Below are 20,863 nucleotides of genomic sequence, written 5' to 3' on the forward strand. Positions count from 1 at the left end.
TGTACCAGGGGAAAAAGACTTCTGCAAATAGGTCTTTAGTAACGTGATAGTAAGGTGTTGGGGGAGAGGAGGTGACCTATGATTGGGTCTCAACCTGTTAGCGAACTTGTGTCCCTGAGCTGTGACCTGCACAGATGCTTCAGTGCCCCCACCTTGGGTGGACAGGATGGCTGGAGACAGCTGGATTTGGATATTTTCCTTGCCCCAACAGGCTCTGCCTTCCTCAACCATCTAGTAAAATAGTATTCCTGAGGGCAAGCCACAGAATGCTCTGGGTGTATTTCAAAATGTCTACTTTCCCCCCTCCTCCTGCTGGAAGCCCAATTTTTTCCTCCAGTCTTTACTTTGAGAATGAGGTAGGGTTCCTGGAGATAAAATTCAGAAAGGTGTAGGGTACCCCTAAGTCTGGACGTCCTTGGAGTTTTTAAGTCTCAGACTTGTCCACACTGACCCTCCAATAATTCAATTCTAGTTTAGGTTTATCTACCCCAGTGATGATTCTCACACAGATTTCTGCTCATGGGTTTCTGCTCTGGTGAGTTGTGATTCTCTGTATCTGCCTGTTTGTCTCTGTAATTTGGGGGGCACTGGTTGGCCCTGTGACCTCTGACAAGTTAGAAGGAGTTGTTGATTTTCCGTCTCTTTAGCCTTTTACTTGTTGTTAGGACAGAATGATGACCTCCAAGCTCCTTACATGCCTGACCATAAACCGAAAGTCCTCTCTCTAATTTTTTATGCTCTATTTTTAGGTGTTGGTAGGAACATTTTTAGTTGTTGTTGTTACTAAGGGTCTTTGAGATTCATTCAATCCAAATTTAGAGATTTGAGATTGAAATATCTCAAGCAAACCATTTGTTTAAAAATCAAAATGGAAAATAAATTTACTTGTGTCTTTAGATAAGATTGCAAAGAAAATTGCCTCCACTTCAGTTTTCCTGCACAAAGCACTATTTCATTAAGTTCACAGTGTTTTTCTGACAGTTTTTAAAGTTTTCTTTAAAATATAAAATATAGATCTGAAACACAAAGTCCAAAAGAGAAATAGATAGGAGAAAAAGAGAGAGAATAAATTTCAATTTATCCACACTTATTTCCAACTCTCAATTCTAAATCTAACCTTCCTCAACCATCTGTAATTATGGACTATAGCATTTAGCTGTGCATGAGGACAAATCAAAAATCCCAAGCAATGACTCAAAACCTCCGTGACCAAGCAAGCTACTTTTGATTAGGAGGTTGCAGAAAAACTGTCTTTTCTAATGCTTTGGTGTGACAATTGTTAATTCAATTAACAAGCATATTGAATACCACCTGCTTTGTGTGAAGAGTTGGCTAGGTGCTAGTAAATTAATCCTACTTTTTTCAATTCATAATATTTAGTTATGAGGTGATAGAGTATTCACGTTTGAAAGCAACTTGGTGATAATTATAATGTAAACTTGTAAGGAAATGTAAATTAATGAAATACTTTACTAGATACAGCACATTGTTCTAGAATGGGTACCTTTGGGGTCAAGAGAGATCTGGGGTGCAATTCCAGCTCCACCATTTGGACAACTTACTTAAGTCCTTGAGACTCAGTTCCTCCATCTATAAAATAGGAAGTAAAAATAGCTCTTACCAGGTTACTAGGATTAAATGAGAGAACACTTGCAGAGCACTGCCATACAGTGGTTATGTATTATATGTCAGTTTTCACTCCCCTCCCTTCCAACACAATTAAGTTTCTAAGTGCTGTATTAGTGGAGAGCAGAAGTGTCCACAAACATGCTTTGTTTGGGCTACATAGTCTTTTAAATTTTTAATTTGAATTATTTGACAATACTTAGAATTCAGAGAGTTCCTATAAAATCTGGATTTCTGGTTTCTCCTGCAATTTACAATGTCTGGGACCCTTATGGGGCATCCACCCTCTGGAGCTGAGAGGCTGTCTCCCCTTCCATTTCTCCAGTGCCCACCACTCCTTATTGCCTTAGACCTGCTTCACTCCCTTGCAGTACCTGCCTGGCTGGCCCCCAGTGAGACATTTGTGTCTGTGGTCAAAGGGTGAGGTTAATGCAGGAAGGCTTGCTGAGGACGTGGGAGCCATGTTTTGAAGGTTCACGGACACAGAGTATGTGCTTAACGGACATGAGCCTAAAGCTGTGGGTCTCCAGCTGGACCTCTGCTGGATTTGAGCAGGTTCTCATGAGTCCTTAATGGGCTTCTTTTGTGCTTAAGGAAGATCAGCAGTGGAGTGTGTAGCCTGACATCACTGAAATTAGTTCATACACGGAGGATTAGAGAGGAGAAAGATCTTTCCAGTACAAGCTTGGCTTTTGTTGGAGCACACATCCGCCCTCCACCACCACCTCCCACCAGCAGTGAGAAGCACTTTCACTGTCATTTCCTAACCTGTAAGGATTAGAGAAACACAAGCAAGAGAAGACGAAGAGGGAAGTCTGGCGAACTTGACTACGTCTCTCTTCATAGGCAAAACAAAAGAAAATACTGGGGCAATTATCTGCATAACTCAGTCCAAAGCAAATTAAAGAAATTCCGGCAAAGGGGGGACGTTTTGCCTGAATGATGGTGCTAATTATCTCGGTCCTCCACTTTAGTGCTCCTGGGGAGACCTGGCTTAAGAATGCTTTTCCAGTGAGCTGGCAGACACAGAAGTGGAGAGCAAATGTACTGTTGTAACTGCAGCTGTGGGTCTGGAGCCAGGCTACCTCTATCCAGAACACCTGTGGAGAACATCCAGGCCTAGATTCTGCCCCTTAGACTAGCGTGATTGGCTGGAGAAAAGGGGGCTCTGGAGAAGATGACCAGCATCTGCACACTGGCACCCAGAGGAGCCATGCCAGCTTCCTTTTCAAAACCTTTACAACTTTTTTTGTAAATGCATATTTTTTAAATTTTTATTGAAATATAGTTGACTTACAATGCTTTGTTAGTTTCAGGTGTACAACAAAGCAATTCAGTTTTTTATATATATGTATTATATATATATGAATATATATAAGAATATATATTCTTTTTCAGATTCTTTTCCCTTATAGGTTATTACAAGATATTGAGTATTGTTCCCTGTGCTGTACAGTAGGTCCTTGTTGGTTATCTATTTTATATATAGTAGTGTGTATCTGTTAATCCCAAACTCCTAATTTATCCCTCCCTCTCTTCCCCTTTGGTAACCATAAGTTTGTTTTCTATGTATGTGGGTCTATTTCTGTTTTGTAAATGAGTTCATTTGTATCATTTTTTTAGATCCCGCATATAAGTGATATCATATTTTATTTGTCTTTCTCTGTCTGGCTTACTTCACTTAGTGTTACAATCTTGAGGTCCATCCATGTTGCTGCAAATGACATTATTTCATTCTTTTTTATAGCTGAGTAATATTCCATTGTATATATGTACGACATCTTTATCCATTCATCTGTCAGTGGACACTTAGGTTGCTTCCATGTCTTGGCTATTGTGAATAGTGCTGCTATGAACATTGGGATGCATGTTATCCTTTTGAATTAGGGTTTTCTCCAGATGTACGCCCAGGAGTGGGATCACTGGGTCACATGGTAGCTCTGTTTTTAGTTCTTTAAGGAGCCTCCATACTGTTCTCCACAGTGGCTGCTCAAGTTTTATTATACATTCCCGTCTTTACAACTTCAACACTGTCACAGAAGTTATAGATCATTTTCATTTTTATGTTTAAAAATGTATCTTTTTTCCCAACAACTTTTGGCAATAAAAAAGGGGCAACTGGGGCTTCCCTGGTGGCGCAGTGGTTGAGAATCTGCCTGCTGATGCAGGGGACACGGGTTCGAGCCCTGGTCTGGGAGGATCCCACATGCCATGGAGCAACTAGGCCCGTGAGCCACAACTACTGAGCCTGCGCGTCTGGAGCCTGGGCTCCGCCACAAGAGAGGCTGCGATAGTGAGAGACCCGTGCACCGCGATGAAGAGTGGCCCCCTGCTTGCCACAACTAGAGAAAGCCCTCGCACAGAAACTCAGACCCAACACAGCAAAAATAAATAAATTAATAAACTCCTACCCCCGACATCTAAAAAAAAAGAAAAAGGGGGCAACTTATTAATGAAACCCTTCTGCCTTCCAAGTATGAAATCAAAAGATTATTATAACTATGGGCAAGAAAGCATTTGGATTATGTGGCATTTGGAAATGAAAATAAAGTTTATCCGTATGGTCTAATGTTGTCAGTGTCTTACACTGCATTAATAATAACCTAATACGGGGGTGATTTTGATTATGCAGCTCATTGTAAATTCTGCTGTGTCCTAGGTTCATCAGAGTCAAGATGATTTACTAGAAACAGCTGCCGTTTTCTTGTGTACATGCTAAGTGCTTAAGTAAAATTAGAATATTTAGGGCATTATATTTTTAGTATTACGGTGCTCTCGTCTTCTTAAAGCTTCTTGCTTTATACCTTCTTCTTAAGCATCTCTAATTCTCTTCTCGTCTGTCCTGGGTGCATCAAACAACCTCCGGTAGTAAGAGCTATAAAAATGTGTTTTACCTGTGTATTCGAATGTCAGTTTCCCTTAGGTTTTTTTGGGTTTTGTCCAGGTCTCTGTAACTTAAGATTATGAGCTTCTGGTGGTTAATGAGCATGATAGAAAGGCCAGGGTTAAACTCTGTCTCCAAAAGAACTGGAACTCTCTCTGCCTTCCAGGGCCTTTTTGCATCTCTTTCACCCAGGGAGGGAGCCTGAGGACTCACTCCTCTGCAAAACTTGGCAGGGAAGTCGACAACTTGACTTTTTTTACCTTCTGCCCTGTTGACCAGCCTTGATGGGGAGCTACTTTGGGTTCATTTGGGGTTCGGTCCAGTGTCACCGCCATCTGAGATTCCGCAGGTGCCCCTCAGAGGGCTCTGTCCATGCAGGCTGCCTCACAGCCTCCTCCCGTCCCACGCACACTCCAGCGATGCTGTCTTCGCACCTCGCCTGGGTTGTTCTTTGGTTCTGCAGGGCGCCCCTTAGATTCACTGCTTGGATTATTTTGGTTTTGTATGATGAATATCTACTAGGGGGATCTACCCTTGGACCCTGAATATGGCATGTCAGGAATAATTTAGTGCAAAGTCAGTAACTGTAGAAGCCTATCAGTAAGTATATTATGACTGCATTGTACTAGGGTCATTGGCCCTTTTACTTTAGCTCATAGTAGGAGAAGTGTAAGGTAATGTTTAGGCTGTACGTTCCTGACATGACTGAGGGGTTTTTTTTTTAATTGAAGTATGGTTGATTTACAATGTTGTTAGTTTCAGATGTACATCCAAGTGATTCAGATATATATGTATACTTTTTCAGATTCTTTTCCCATATAGGTTATTGCAAAATATTGGGTATGTTTCCCTATACTATACAGTTTGTTGTTTATTTTACATATAGTAGTGTGTATATCTGAACTGTCTGAGTCTGTTTTGTAAGTGCATTGGTATTACTTCTTTATTTATTTAATATATAGTAATATGTATATTATCTGAACTGTGTCTGTTTTGTAAATAAGTTCATTTGCATCATTTTTTTAGACTCCATATATAAGTGATATTATAAGATATTTGTCTTTATCTCACTTACTTCACTTAGTATGATAAACTTTAGGTCCACCTATGTTGCTGCAAATAGAATTATTTCATTCTTTTCTTAATGGCTGAGTAGTATTCCATTGTATATATGTGCCACATCTTCTTTATCCATTCCTCCGTCGAGGGACACTTAGGTTGCTTCCATTTCTTGGCTATTATAAACAGTGCTGCTATGAACACTGGGGTACATGTATCTTTTTGAATTATGGTTTTCTCTGGATATCTGCCCCGGAGTGGGTTTGCTGGATCATATGGTAGCTCTATTTTTAGTTTTTTTAAGGAACCTCCATATTGTTCTCCATAGTGGCTGCATCAACTTACATTCCCACCAGTGGTGTGGGAGGGTTCCCTTTTCTCCACACCCTCTCCAGCATTTACTGTTTGTAGACTTTTTGATGATGACCGTTCCGACCGGTTTGAGGTGATAACTTGTTGTAGTTTTGATTTGCATGTCTCTAATAATTAGCGATGTTGAGCATCTTTTCATGTGCCTTTTGGCCTGAGGGGGGTTTTCTGAGGACAGGCAGGAGATGGGTCTCCTCTGCATGTCTGCAGCTGGCAGAGAACCTGCCATCTAGAAGGCATCATGAGACACTGTTATGGATGAATACCATTAATTCCATACAAGTGATTCCCGAGCGTTGGTCAGTGCACCTTTTCCATCCTCACGCGTGTCTGCATAATGAACTCTCTGTCCCAAGGAAACTGGCCAGGAAGCGGAAGGAGACGATGAGCAGCACGCGGCAGGAAATGACGGTGATGGTGAGCTCCATGGACAAGAGCTACGCGGAGCAGGGCACCAGCTGCGACGAGGCCTTCTCCTTCATGGACACGCACAACCTCAACGGGAGATGTGAGTGCTGCGCGGGGCCTGCCCTCAGGGCAGCTCTCGGGTTTCCAGGATTCCAGGTGGTGCTGGGGGTTAGGAAACAAAACCTCCCAGAGAATTCTTAGGCCCTGTTGGTTTCTCCAGTCCCTTCAGATGATCCTGGACATGTCCCCACGTGCCACGGTTGCTTAGGAACGGTGATGTGGGCGGGGTGACGGGACCAGAGCAGACAGCACGGGCAGCCACGGCCACGTTTCTGTAAAGACCCGAGAGCAGTGACACGGAGGCTTCCCTCCTCACCATCCCTGTTGTTATGCAGCTCCTGTTTGTAAGCGAGGCAGGTGTGCAGTCACTCCGGGGAAGCCCGTTATAAAGCAGTTCACTAAATGGCAGTAACAAGCTAATTGTTTATTTGTTTAGCTGACAAGTTCTGCCTTTATTACAGGGCTGTTAGTGGCAATTAATAAGCTAAATTGTATTTCCACTTCAGAAGGCTTATGTTTCACACCAGGTGGGTAAACGGAGCTCAGCTAATACCTTCCGTGCTGCCACCTGCCATCCAGGTACAAGGCGTTATTTTAGGAAGCCAGCAATTACATGGATTGTATGAATACAAAAAGTGCAGTCGCCGTGTCCCTGGTGATCTTCTTGGGGACCAAAAGTAAATCCCGTGTCCTGTGCCTAATGATGTGGTTCACAGCGCTGACAGGTTCAAGGTCAGAGGTTTCTTTAACGTGTGAAATCCATGCCCAAAGGCTGCTGCCGACCCTGGCTCTGCAACCAGGATGCTGGATGGCTTGCGGATGGATAAAGGACAGCTGTCACCAACAGTAATAAAGTAAAGGCTGGGGATTGGGAGAATCACAGACACACGGTCTCTGGTGCGAGAGGGCTGATCCCAGTGCGGGAGGTGTGCGCTCCTGTCCTGACCACCCACCTGGGCTGTTGGGATCTGCATCTCCCCCGGCCCCCCACCCTCTCTGATCACGCCTGCTGTGGTCAGCACCCTTCTCCCACACCTGCCTTTCCCCTACATTCAGCAAGGCTTCGTGGAAAGGCGTGTTCCTTTCTGTTCACAGTGGCTACTATTGTCCACCTTATCCCAGTTAGAGGCCCTACGTTTATTTATCCACATGCAGCCCTGGCCCGCTGGTGCGGGACTTCAGCAGACACGGCTCTCACCCCGGCGGGCAGGACACACTCCTCAACCGTGGTCATTGTCCTTTGCCCTTTCATGTCATTTTCAGTGTAGGTGGCAGAATCTGGGGTACTTCAGTTTACCACAAATTCCATCCCTTTTTTTCATACAATTTTCTCTGCTTTTTTGTAGCAAATATATTTTCCATTTAAAGGTATGTAATGCGTTTAACTGCCAAAATAAAGCAACTTAGGATGCATTTGTGGGGGGGGGGGGCGAGTCCTTCCCACCACAGACAAGATGAGAATTTTTGTCAGAGCAGTTATTTCTTGACCAACAGTGTGGAAGGGACCACGCGGATACATGCTCGCTCTTTCCATGATAACCCATTACTGTTCCAAATCTTCTATTTCATGGTGAAATTCCTCACGAACAAATTTACTTGGAATTGCCTACCCAAAGAGCAGAAACCTACACTGGCAGTTTCTAGGCTTTTGAAGTTTGAGCAACAGGAGGTATTTGCCTCTGGACAGGTTGTTTAATTTGGCATTGACTTTTTAAAACATGAATGTATCTGTGGAAATCCAAAACCGCCCATGTAGAGGGGGCTGCTGCAGCAGTGGGGACACAGCCTCTGGGGCTCGCCCACCAGGAGGCATTATTTGATGCCTCCATTGGTAAAGCCAATGGAGGAAGCATGGCATGAGGCGTTCCACTGTCCTCCCGCTTTCTGAACCATGGGTAGGTCTCATCCAGTCCCATCCACGGGCAGTGACCCTGATGGTAAACTTTGTCATCGTCATACTCTCTAAATGCCTTTAAATTAAAAGAGCAGTCACTGGAGAAGGAAATTTTCATGAAAAGTGTTCATTAGACCCCTAGGCTTCTAGCCCAGACCTACTCCAAGCCTGGATATGTTTGAGATCCTTTAGGATTGGGAAGCAAGTAGTTTTTAGGAATGAGACGGTGAGAAAACTGAGGTTGGAGAATTTAAAAATAAGCCCGAGCACATTTATAAGAATGGGGAATAATCCATCCACCAAAGCAAATGGGAGTCGTACCTAAAAGGGGGGAAGGTAGATATGGATAGTGGGTATGGGTTTAATTCTTATACAAAAAAAGGGGTGTAAAATATGTTTTTAAAGGTGAAAATAAACATAGTTATTTTGTATCTGCTTTGCACATTTTTACAAAACAAATAAAAATGTCAGCAGGTAATAGGCATTATGCCCCCTGACCCCTGGCATGTTTTATAGGTACTCGGGGTTTTGTCCTTGTTTTTATCAACTGCTCTCTTTCTTCCTGGCAGCTTATCATAAACACACATTATAAATGTGATACTTCTCTATTTTAGAAAAATATAACTGACAGGCAGCCTGGGTTCTGGTTCTGTCATTTGCTAATTCTATACTTGAAAAATATAAACATAGGTAAAAATCATTGTCTGAAGGGAACTGCTCCAAGAGAGTGAAAATATATTAACGTGTCATCAGGATAGACCTGACATGCAATAACCACAGGGATTTGGTAGAGCCGCCCATAAACCAGCCATGTAAGTGGGCATTAGTGTCCTGATCGGGAACTCAGCATCAAATAAACCGTATAACCACATCAGAGGAGTTAGAAGTTAGCCTTAGATCTAACCAGCTTGAGCACTTGAGCACATTCAAATAATTTATCCTTGCACTTTAATGAAATGAAAGTGTTTTTAAAGCACTAATCAATTAAGATGTTGAAGAGAGTTAAACTTTAAAAATAGGAAATATCCACTTTCAATGGAATCAGATAAATTGGATGGGATTGACTCTACCTCTTAATGACAGGGGGAAGAGAAGGTATTGTAGTTAAATCTTGAGTGTTTCAGAGGAAGATTTCAAAGAAAAATAAGCACGTTTACAAGGATTTAAAGGCCTGATAAGACAACATGTAGGCATGCAGCTTTCACGTTAAATATAGTACACAGGGAGCATCATCTTTATTTTTCATAAAACAGATCGTAGCATTGTGAAAAGCTCTCGCAATATCCAGAATAGGAGCAGGGTGAGGATTTAGCAAAGTACAGAAGCATTGACATTCAGAATGTTCTCCAGAAGCCATGTGTAGACACACTCTCATACTTAGTTGTAAAAGTCAGTTCAGTGTGGTAGTAAAATTCTGCAAGCAAAGGCTAGAAGTCAAAAGGGAAATTAATGAATTTCTTAATCCAAAATGGCGACTGTGCATGTACCAAAATGTTCATTGCAGCTCTATTTACAATAGCCCGGAGATGGAAACAACCTAAGTGTCCATCATCGGCTGAATGGATAAAGAAGATGTGGCACATATATACAATGGAATATTACTCAGCCATAAAAAGAAACGAAATTGAGCTATTTGTAATGAGGTGGATAGGCCTAGAGTCTGTCATACAGAGTGAAGTAAGTCAGAAAGAAAGACAAATACCGTATGCTAACACATATATATGGAATTTAAGAAAAAAAAATGTCATGAAGAACCTAGAGGTAAGACAGGAATAAAGACACAGACCTACTAGAGAATGGACTTGAGGATATGGGGAGGGGGAAGGGTAAGCTGTGACAAAGTGAGAGAGTGGCATGGACGTATATACCAAATGTAAGGTAGATAGCTAGTGGGAAGCAGCCGCATAGCACAGGGAGATCAGCTCGGTGCTTTGTGACCGCCTGGAGGGGTAGGATAGGGAGGGTGGGAGGGAGGGAGACGCAAGAGGGAAGAGATATGAGAACATATGTATATGTATAACTGATTCACTTTGTTATAAAGCAGAAACTAACACACCATTGTAAAGCAATTATACTCCAATAAAGATGTTAAAAAATAATAATAAAAAAATTTTTTTTACAAAAAGAAAAAAGATAGCTTCTTTCATAAAAAAAAAAATGGCGACTGTGGTTGTGGGTTTTTTTCCTTCATTTGTGGGATCAGAAAATCTTTTCAGTGATGAAAGGGGGCATGTCCTCTAAAGTACAAGTAACTCCCCACAGAGACAGTGGAGACTGATAGTATTTATTACACAGACTCGGGTAAACCTCTGTTGTTTCTTTGGTCAACAGTCTACCCAGTGTCGTTTCCCCAGGAGTGACCTCAGGGCCATATTTTCCGGTGTTGCTTTTCTACCCCCACTGACATGCCTTTTCTCTTATTTACAGCTGTGTCTTCACCATCGTCCTTTACCATGAAAACGAACACCCTGAGCACATCGGTGCCTAATTCCTACTACCCAGGTAACATAGCTTTCCGTTGTTTCATCTCTTCATAAACCCTGAGCAGTCAGAATCACCCAGGGCTCACTTTGCTGCCCAGGTTGCTTTAGGAGCTTAGCGTGTTTGAAGTGTTGTAACCCGATGCTTTCTATGGCTTTCTGCGGGAAAACTGGGGGGGCCTTTCATCAGTCATTTACTGTTCTTTCTCTTTTTACTTTCTCTGCATTGACCTGCTTATGATGTATGACAGACCCATTTGTGCCAACTGCAATTTTAGGTGAGAACATTTCCCTTTATCACAGTTTATTACAGGAGTAATTTCTAAAGTCAGTGGCCACTCTGTAGGAGACGGCAGTTTGATGCAAGGATCATAACCCGGACACGGGGGTGGTGGATGGCCTGGAGGGGTTGGGGGTGGGCATAGATAATAAAAAGACTTTCTCTAAACAATCCCCATTGATAAGAAGGGTTTGCCGTGTGTGTGTGTGTGTGTGTGTGTGTGTGTGTGTGTGTGTGTGTGTGTGTGTGTGTGTGTGTGTGTGTGTGTGTGTGTGTGTGTGTGTGTGTGTGTGTGTTGGGAATGATGTTGGGAATGATACCAAAGGGTTCCAATGAACGATCCCGGCTCCAGCACTCTCCCTGTCCAGGTTCAACATTAAAAGTCAGCTTTGATCCCAAGGAAAAACACAGTTTGTCATCACTCAGCTGTGTACTTGCAAGACCTAAAGTCTGTCCAAAGTGGTGACAGTCATAAACGTGAAAATAGCTTCTTATTATTTTCACTTACTGCTAAGCACTGAAAACAGCAGTTTCAAAAATAGCATTTTTCTAATTCTGCCAAATGCTTTGCAGAAAAATCATCACAGTAGAGCTTTGGCCCCCTCCCCCTCCTCGGAGCTACCCAGGGCACCCCCAGCATTTCAGATGTCTGTCACACAGTGGAATTTCAAAGGAGCCGCTGTTCTCAACAGCAGAACGACAAGCTGACACTTTATAATCACATGGTTTATTATGTGTCAGATGTCACCGGAAATGAAATAAAATGTTAGCCCCCATGGGACAGAATGCAATTAAGGTAGGAAATATTCCCAAACCAAACAAGCATGAGCTGCTGTTGCCTTTGAGACCGTAGCCCGAGCGTACTTGGCTATGTTCTCTCTCTATCAGTACTACTAACCTTACAGAAAAGGAGCACAACACAGATGACTTCAAGGTGTATAACCATCCCTCGCAGCCAGAGCTCCATCCTCAGCTGTGCCAGTCCTGCTTCCTAACTGTCTTTACAAGGGTTTATATCTTGGCAACATAATTTTTCCCCCTGTGCTTCTCTTTTCTCTTAAGTTGTTACGATTTTTATGTAGAGGGTGTTGGGGGTTTTTTCCCCCTTATGGTGTTTTCTGGGCTTGATTAAGCAAGTTTGTTGCTTGAGGAAAAAATGAACTCAGAAGTTGAAGAATGGACCTAAAGCAGACGTTTTGAATTTGCGTCGTTTTGAGGACTAATAAACAAACCCCGCTAAAGCTGCCACCTTTTAATCCTGACCGTAAGGGAAAGAAAGGTGCATTTTTATCCTTTTCATAAGTGAGGGGCACAGGCTAATCTTAGGTGCCCGAACAATGCAATCTAAATGCAGATGACATTTGCAGAATCTCTTGATGGGAAATTTGTGATTTCTTTGTGTGCCTGGCATTCATTCCGCAATTCCTCTAGTAGGTGTTCTGACCTTGGGGGAGCTATGAGTGGGGAGGGCTGAGATGTGCATTGTCGGAGGGAAGAAAATGTTCAGATTTCACAGCAGGATTTAGATAAGCTTATTAAACAAATACCATCTTTTAAAGTTGGGGCTTTGTTATTACGAACACTAATGACATCTTTTAAAGTTGGTTAGGCTTCTCTACAGAGAGAGAGTCACTTGAACAGACAATTCAAATAGCAGAAATGATGCACATTGTGAAAAATAAGTCAGCCAGATCAACAAATAACTGTTACCGTGTTGAGCTGGTACCAACCTGCCAATATGACAAATGGCGGTGCTTGGGGACTGTCCCTTCCATGTCACTCGGTGCGAAGGTGAATCCGTATGTTACATAGGTTATCACTTGAAACCATGCAATGAAGATACGCTGTACATCTACCCTGGCACTTTTGGGGAATAGTGCTATTTTAATTTACACTAAGACAGGAAGACGTGTTTTGCTGTGACTCACAGCTTAGCACAATTAAATCCTCGAGTGCATTTTATTCTCACAGGCTAAGGTGCCCAGCCCTAATGTATAAAGCTTTAGCATGCCTTTATATCATTTTCTTGCAAAAAAAAAAAAAAGATAGCTAGATAGATGGATAGCGAGGTAGGACCATCGCCTACCTCAAAAGCAGCATCCATTTCAATTCAGGATTTTTCAGCTGGTTCGTTGGAAATTCGAGACAGTTTGTTAAAGAATGTAGGTAGAATGAATTCTCAGTTCTTAGAAAACCATCGGAACTTTTAGTGAGTAGCTTTATTTCTGATTTCCTCTTAGCCATAATTTTTAATTAAAAATTTTGGGTGGGTAATTTTTAACAAATATAGGAAGTTAGTGACAAATGATGTATTTTGTCAGTAATCATTCCTTTTGAAGAAGTCAGAGGAAACTGATGAATCACTAATTTTGATGGAATCAAGATTTTCTGCTAGTTCAGGTGACCAAATTTCAGAACAGATATCACACCAGAAACCGTCAGTTTCCTCGTCGGCAGCTATGTTCTCAGTAATAGTGTTCTTTTCTTAGATGATCTGGTAGTGTTTAAATGCTTTAAGACGTGTCCACATAATAATGAGGTCAAGATATCGTAGTGCAGTGGGGGTGATACATACAGTGGTGACAGTGGTGACTGTTCTGTGGACTTAAAACTTCCAAGAATGCCTCGCCCTGGGATCAGAGCACTGTGAGGTTGCCAGTGGATCCACACGGAAGACCCACATGATTCATTTGGGGAAGTGTAGAAGGTCAGTCCACAGTGGAGGGCATTTAATTACGTTCATCCCAAAAGGTGCAAAACTGAGAGAACGAGAGGCACAGAGGGGAAACTAATTAATGTTCCATGTATTTGAGTATAAAGAGCAGAACTTCCTGCTGGAGAAGCTGAAAGCTCCAGGGCTTCAGGGCTTCAGGAGGGAGCCTCCCCTACATCGTGAGCTTGGCAGTTGCCAGCAAGCAAATCCGATGAGAAAATGTCCCGGTTTATTTGCAACCGTTCTAGTAGATGGGAACATATGAATTTCTAAATTTCAAAGCAAATCCAAATGAAAAAAAAATCATAAAATCAACTTACCACCTTTTTTATTTTGTCTTTGTGTCTTTAGCCACCTTGTAGTGATCCAGGTACCATTTCAGCAGCAGCACATAGCTACACACCTGTGTGCCACCCTTCATACCATGCATCCCAGGTGCTTTGCAATGCAGATAGGAGTGAGGTTTCAAAGCCAGGCCCAGCTCACCAAGCGCCCTTGAACTAAATTTCCTTTGGAGCTGAACTTCTCAGTTTAAACAAACAAACAAAAACCCATAGCTGAATTCCCTATTGATAAACAATCTGGTCATTTTTTTAATTGAACTTATCTTTTCTTATATGTTTTCACTCTTGATGCCTGAAATCAATTTTGATTTAATGTTCTCATTTTAAGTGACTTTCTCATTATATTTTGATGAGACAGACCCTCAGTTGTAAAATGGCTGAGGGGATTCAGCATTATAATGAGTTAACCTGTACAATGTGGAACTCTTAACCTAATAGCACCTTCCTGCATAAGACATTTTTTAATAGCTACAATTTCTGCAGTTCATTTATCTAATTTACTAGGAGTCTTCCATTAAAATATAGCCTCTTTAGGCTTATTTGACCAGATTCTGACATTAATTTTGTAATACAATTTGGTTGACTTGTTCAAGAAATTTAAGTGAGAAAATGTATGGAGTACAACTAAGACTTATTTAGTCGTTACTTGGTTCATGGGGGATGAAAAGCAATTATGATACTATTTTAACCTCCTTTTCTTATTGAGTGCTTAAATTAAACACCTCCATCCTAAGGTGATGGGAGAAATGAGGCTCTGCCCTCTGACCACCTATGAATAGAAAACTTAACTGTAAAATTAAAACACAAAATAAAAACTACCTGTACTTATTCACGCAGTACTATTGCTTATGCCCTGTTTCCTTTTTCTCCTCCTCTTTTCTCCTGATATGTATCTTCTTAAAAGTGCCTATAAATGGTAAGTTCCCCCATGCGCCCGCCCCATGGAGAAGGTGTGGAGGGAATGGGGGGGGGTGTCTTCTCTGTAGAACAAAGCCAGCTGGTTCTGCTGTGCGTTGGCCTGCATGTTAGCTCCTGTAGATCATCCCATGAGTGCTGTGTTGGCCCACCGTATCCTGTCCAGCTTTCTGATCCTGGAGCATGCGAAGTGACTTATCCAACCAGGTTCCTTTCCCTCCCCCTCCCGCCCCCCCAGTTATCTTGGATCTCATGTATCATGTCCACATTTTCATTGCTAGCTTTGTAAGCCAACCCATCTTGTGCACTTTTTCTTTGCTCACAGAACATTCATACAGAGTTGATTTCCATCATCATACAAACGAGTTCACGAATCTTCGGAAGAACACAAGACTGGTTTTGCACCAGGCCTTGATGAAGTTTCAGACTGAAACTTCGATGAACTTTAGCCCCCGAAGGCTAAAGGATTCTTACCAACTAGCTTTGGGAAAGCAAGAGATCGTTTGGACTGCTTTGTAAAAACAAAGATTCCTGCCGCATCCCTACTAGTATTGCCAACCCCACTGAAATCTCTAGACACTTAACTTTTCTTTTTTGCTGAGCCATCACGGGGATCGTGGCAGCCGTAGGTTGAGGGGATGTCAGCAGCCTCTTCTTAGATTCTCGGCGACCCCGTTGTAGCTGCTGGTTCCCCTCATTTTTTCCACGGCCTTCTTTTCCCAGACGAGACGCACACGATGGCCAGTGACACCAGCAGCTTGGTGCAGCCCCACACGTACAAGAAGCGCGAGCCGGCCGACGTGCCCTACCAGACGGGGCAGCTGCACCCTGCCATCCGGGTGGCCGACCTGCTTCAGCACATCACGCAGATGAAGTGCGCGGAGGGCTACGGCTTCAAGGAGGAGTACGAGGTGAGCACGCACCCCGCACCTGGGCTCCCCGTCCGCCCGCCTGGGCGCGGCGCCCGGGGGCTCTGCGACATCTCCCCTAGCCGGTGGGGCCCACGAGGCCGCCAGGAAGGGACCAGCTGTTTCATCCCTGGATCCATTTCCATCCAGCGGTGAGACTTAACCACCAGGGGGATGTCCTACCTTAACTGAAAAGAGGAGAAATACTTCTTCACCTTTTTCTTTATTCTGCATAAATACGCCATGAAAACAGAGGCCTGCCAGGCTCTCTTCCCCATTCCTCACCACCTTTCCTGGCTTTTCCTATAATAAAGTCTGATGTTAAATCCCAATAATTTTGAGGGTTATCTCAGGAAGAAGCTGTCCACCTAGAACGGTTGTAGGCCAACCAGCAATGTCTTGCATGAAGATGAGATGGCAGTAGAGGGACCGGCTAGTGTCACGGCAGTGACAGCTGTCACCGTCCCGCCAGCCCAGGGAGCAGGTCGCTGTCCTGCGATCCAGTGCAGGCAGCCCTTGGGGGCCTTTCCAGGAACAGCGATATATAATCTGGCACCGTATAGAAATGTAGGACTCACCCCTTTCACAGCCTCTGTCCTCAGCCTAATTCTGTTGGAAAGTCTTTCCCAAACTGAAGAGAATTAATTTATTTGAAGAGTCTGGTTCAAAAGAGCACACCTTCACTGAGTGTGTGCGTGTGTGTGTGTGTGTGTGTGTGTGTGTGTGTGTGTGTGTGTGTATGTGTGGTGAGGGGGGAGAAGGAAGGGGCTTGGATTTCTCTGTTACCTTATTAAGTAAAATTAGTTCACAATCACTGGTGAAGATAAAGTAGCAGCATGCTTACAGTAAAAATAGGATTAGAAAGCCACATGGCTTTTTAAATCTAAGAACGTGTTGCTGGTATTGCATCTACCTGACTAGCTCCTAGTTGGAAAACATCTTGTCTGGAATTAGAGTATTTTTAAAATCAGTTTCTACCACCCCCCCCCCCATCCTTCGACGTTCAAACTCTGCTTCTTTCTCCTCTTGGGGGGCCCTCATGATGCCTCAGTTTTATGCCCCAGATGCTGCATTATCTTGGGTTTAGCTTAATTGTCCAAGGCTCGTTACAGCAGTCAGAGCCCCACCACTGCTCTGCTTCTTTGAAGGCCAGGTCTTTGTTCAACGCAGGCAAATACACAGACACACTTTGCTCTGCTGACACGTGTGTCCTCACGTATTACCAATGACCGCAGTTCAGAAGACTGCAAAGCCAAGAAAACAATCACAAACCAGGGCCCAAAGGTTTGATTTAAGTCCAGAAAACATTTCCAAATGAAGTTCTGCATTTTAGCCATCCTGAAATTCTTAGGTTTGCCTTTAGTGATTTAATTCATAATTCAGTGAAACTGACCGCCTTTGCATATTTCCTCCTGCACTTTTAAAGGCTGGCTTAGGAATTAATAGGATTAAGAGCAAGACTTCCAAAAGCATTAATATCTTATGAAAGACAAAATTAGATTATTGAGAAAATATCAGCCTAATGAATAGAGATGATGTCTTTAGTTCTGTCCAATCTTCTGAATGCAGATAGTGCTCTAATGTTTATTAAACATGTTAATGTCAAAGAGATTAGGTATAGGCTCAAATAACAATTCGTAAAATAACCTGAGTCCAGTTTTTCATGGACTATTTTAAAATACCTACCTTAGGACTTCTAGTAACACACCATAGATGATGTGTGTTTGAAAGTATGCAGAAAATCAGTTCCGATTCACATCTCCTGAAGAAATATGATTTATAAGTGCAAACTGAAACAGTGTATACTCATCTGAAGTGTGTTATAATTGATGATTGAGTTGTTATACTCTGCAGTAAAATGTTGTATTAGGGCTTCCCTGGTGGTGCAGTGGTTGGGGGTCCGCCTGCCAATGCAGGGGACACGGGTTCGTGCCCCGGTCCGGGATGATCCCATGTCCCACGGAGTGGCTGGGCCCATGAGCCATGGCTGCTGAGCCTGCGTGTCCAGAGCCTGTGCTCCGCAACGGGAGAGGCCACAACAGTGAGAGGTCCATGTACTGCAAAAAAAAAAAAAAAAAAATGTTGTATTAGTTACAGTTCAAAAAACTCTTTTTCCCATGCTAGCTATTCAGTGGATCAGAGAAGACTGTTTCTTTTTTTAATTTATTTTATTGAAGTATAGTTGATTTACAATGTTGTGTTAATTTCTGCTGTACAGCAAAGTGATTCAGTTATACATATATATTCATGTTTTTTCAGATTCATTTCCATTATGGTTTATCACAGGATATTGAATATAGTTCCCTGTGCTATACGGTAGTAGTTGTTTATCCATTCTATATATAACAGCTTGCCTCTGCTAATCCCAAACTCCCATTCCTTCACTCCCCCATCTCCCTTCCCCCTTGGCAACCACAAGTCTGTTCTCTATGTCTGTGAGTCTGTTTCTGTTTCATAGATACGTTCATTTGTGTCATATTTTAGATTCCACATATAAGTGATATCGTATGGTATTTGTCTTTCTCTACCTGACTTACTTCACTTAGTATGATAATCTCTAGTTGCATCCATGTTCTGCAAATAGCATTATTTCATTATTTTTTATGGCTGAGTAGTATTCCATTGTATATATGTACCACATCTTCTTTATCCATTCATCTGTCGATGGACATTTAGGTTGTTTCCATGTCTTAGCTATTGTAAATAGTGCTGCTATGAACATAGGGGTGTATGTATCTTTTCGAATTATAGTTTTGTCTGGATATATGCCCAGGAGTTGGATTGCTGGATCACGTGGCAACTCATGTGGTTTTTAGTTTTTTGAGGAACCTTTATACTGTTTTCCATAGTGGCTGCACCAACTTAACATTCACACCAACAGTGTAGGAGGGCTCCCTTTTCTCCACACCCCAGAGACAACTGTTTAAAACTAACATATACAGGTATCCAATGATCACATTATACACCCTAAAGTTACACAATGTTATGTGTCAGTTATATCTCAATAAAACTGAGGAGGGGGGGAGTAAAAACTTTTCAATGCCAAAATCATTATCAGCTTTTTTTAAAAGAAGGAAGGGAAAAAAAGAAAAAAGAGCAAATACTAGAGAGGAAAGTGGGAACAAATAGGAACGTGCTATTGGGAGAAGTATGAGATGGAAAGTTCTGTTAGGAATAATCCTAGCACTCAGTAATTTTCAGGTTATTAAGTAACCCCCCTCCTGGGGGCAGGGTGCGGATGTGGGTGGGAGGACCGTGGTGGGACAGAGTAAACGGGACGTGAGAAGTGATGCTGGCACAAGGGTAAATCTATAGAGTGGCCGCAGGGAGAGGGGAACACCTGCTCAGTCTCTCACCTACATCCCGAAGTCCCCCCTCTCCCTCGCTGTCCTTGCCTGCACATGGCTGTATCCCTCTCCCTCGCCGTCCTTGCCTGCACGTGGCTGTATCCCTCTCCCTCGCCGTCCTTGCCTGCACGTGGCTGTATCCCTCTCCCTCGCTGTCCTTGCCTGCACATGGCTGTATCCCTCTCCCTCGCCATCCTTGCCTGCACGTGGCTGTATCCCTCTCCCTCGCCGTCCTTGCCTGCACGTGGCTGTATCCCTCTCCCTCGCCGTCCTTGCCTGCACGTGGCTGTATCCCTCTCCCTCGCCGTCCTTGCCTGCACATGGCTGTATTACATGCCCACATCTTCCCTGGAGGCACAGCCAAGCTTATGGGGATTCATGGGGCAGTGGCAAACCCCAGCTGCCATCATCCTGCTCGACTTTCTTTAGAGAAAAATCCCAGGGGATTTTTATTCCAGTGTGAATCTGGAAACATCCTTAAGCAGTTATGTTTTAAAGCCCAGTTTGGCTTTTAGAACTCTAACCAAACGCACCTCTTTGAATCTTGCTGTGAAGTCTGCAACCTTCCCTCAAACCCACACCAAAAGTCAGGAGTGTGTGGCTGCCTGGTGTCGTGTGAAGCTCGAGGATCAGATGGTAAGAGGCCGTGGTTTGGAAAGAGGCTGTAGTACCAGACTGTGGATATTCCAGCTCAGCCTGGACCAAACTGTCTAACCTCCTGGGCCTCAGTTTCCCCATCTGTAAAATGGGATAACTATAGTATCAACCTCATAAGAGTATTGTGAGGCTTGACTCATTTAATGCATCATAAGTACTAGAATTGAATCTGATATTCAGTGGCAGCTTTAGCTAATAAAAGAGGAAAGGACTAATTTATAATAGGATCCAAGGCAGGGCATTCACCCCGTGGTCTTTACAGGGAAACTGTGTCAATTACAATTTCAGTACCTCTCCTGTGTTCACACTCTGGATAGATAGTTCACTTACCATGTATCATCAAAACTTGCCATTCAAAAGTAACTTAAATAAATAGGTAGGTTTGACTCTGTGGACAAAGAGTTTGAGAACTGAGAAGTTAAATATTTTTTTCTTTTTTAAAATATTGGCGTATAGTTGACTTACAATACTATATTGGTTTCAGGTGTACGACATGGTGATTTGATATTTTTATAGATTACCTGTCAAAGTTATTATGATATTATTGACTGTATTCCCTGTACTGAATATTACATCCCTGTAACTTACTCTTTTTTCTTTCTTACAGTTTACCAGATAAAATACAGTTTGCTCAGTTAAACCTGAACTTCAGATAAACAGAATAATTCTTTAATATAAGTATGTCCCAAATAGTGCATAGGACATACTTATACTAAAAACTACTCACTGCATATATGAAACTCAGTTAATATTTAAAAGTATATGCTGTTGGGCTTCCCTGGTGGCACAGTGGTTGAGAGACCGCCTGCCGATGCAGGGGACGCGGGTTCATGCCCCGGTCCGGGAAGATCCCACATGCCACGGAGCGGCTGGGCCCGTGAGCCATGGCCGCTGAGCCTGCGCGTCCGGAGCCTGTGCT

General features: G+C 42.9%; 1 protein-coding gene across 6 annotated transcripts in view; it reads left to right on the forward strand.

Annotated features, from left to right (window-relative positions):
- PTPRM (protein tyrosine phosphatase receptor type M) overlaps positions 1–20,863 on the forward strand; it is a 746,259-nt gene that overhangs the window by 586,186 nt on the left and 139,210 nt on the right. For 3 of the 6 annotated variants that reach the window (XM_049698267.1, XM_049698269.1, XM_049698270.1), the window contains 4 exons: positions 6,295–6,446; positions 10,728–10,802; positions 11,032–11,058; positions 15,756–15,943. In XM_049698267.1, coding sequence (XP_049554224.1) covers positions 6,295–6,446; positions 10,728–10,802; positions 11,032–11,058; positions 15,756–15,943 — 442 coding nt within the window. The remainder of the gene's footprint in view (positions 1–6,294; positions 6,447–10,727; positions 10,803–11,031; positions 11,059–15,755; positions 15,944–20,863) is intronic. The other 3 variants (XM_004275949.3, XM_049698268.1, XM_049698271.1) reach the window with 1 other exon arrangement.

This window comes from Orcinus orca, chromosome 15 (genome assembly GCF_937001465.1).
Source record: "Orcinus orca chromosome 15, mOrcOrc1.1, whole genome shotgun sequence".
Taxonomy (NCBI): domain Eukaryota; kingdom Metazoa; phylum Chordata; class Mammalia; order Artiodactyla; family Delphinidae; genus Orcinus; species Orcinus orca.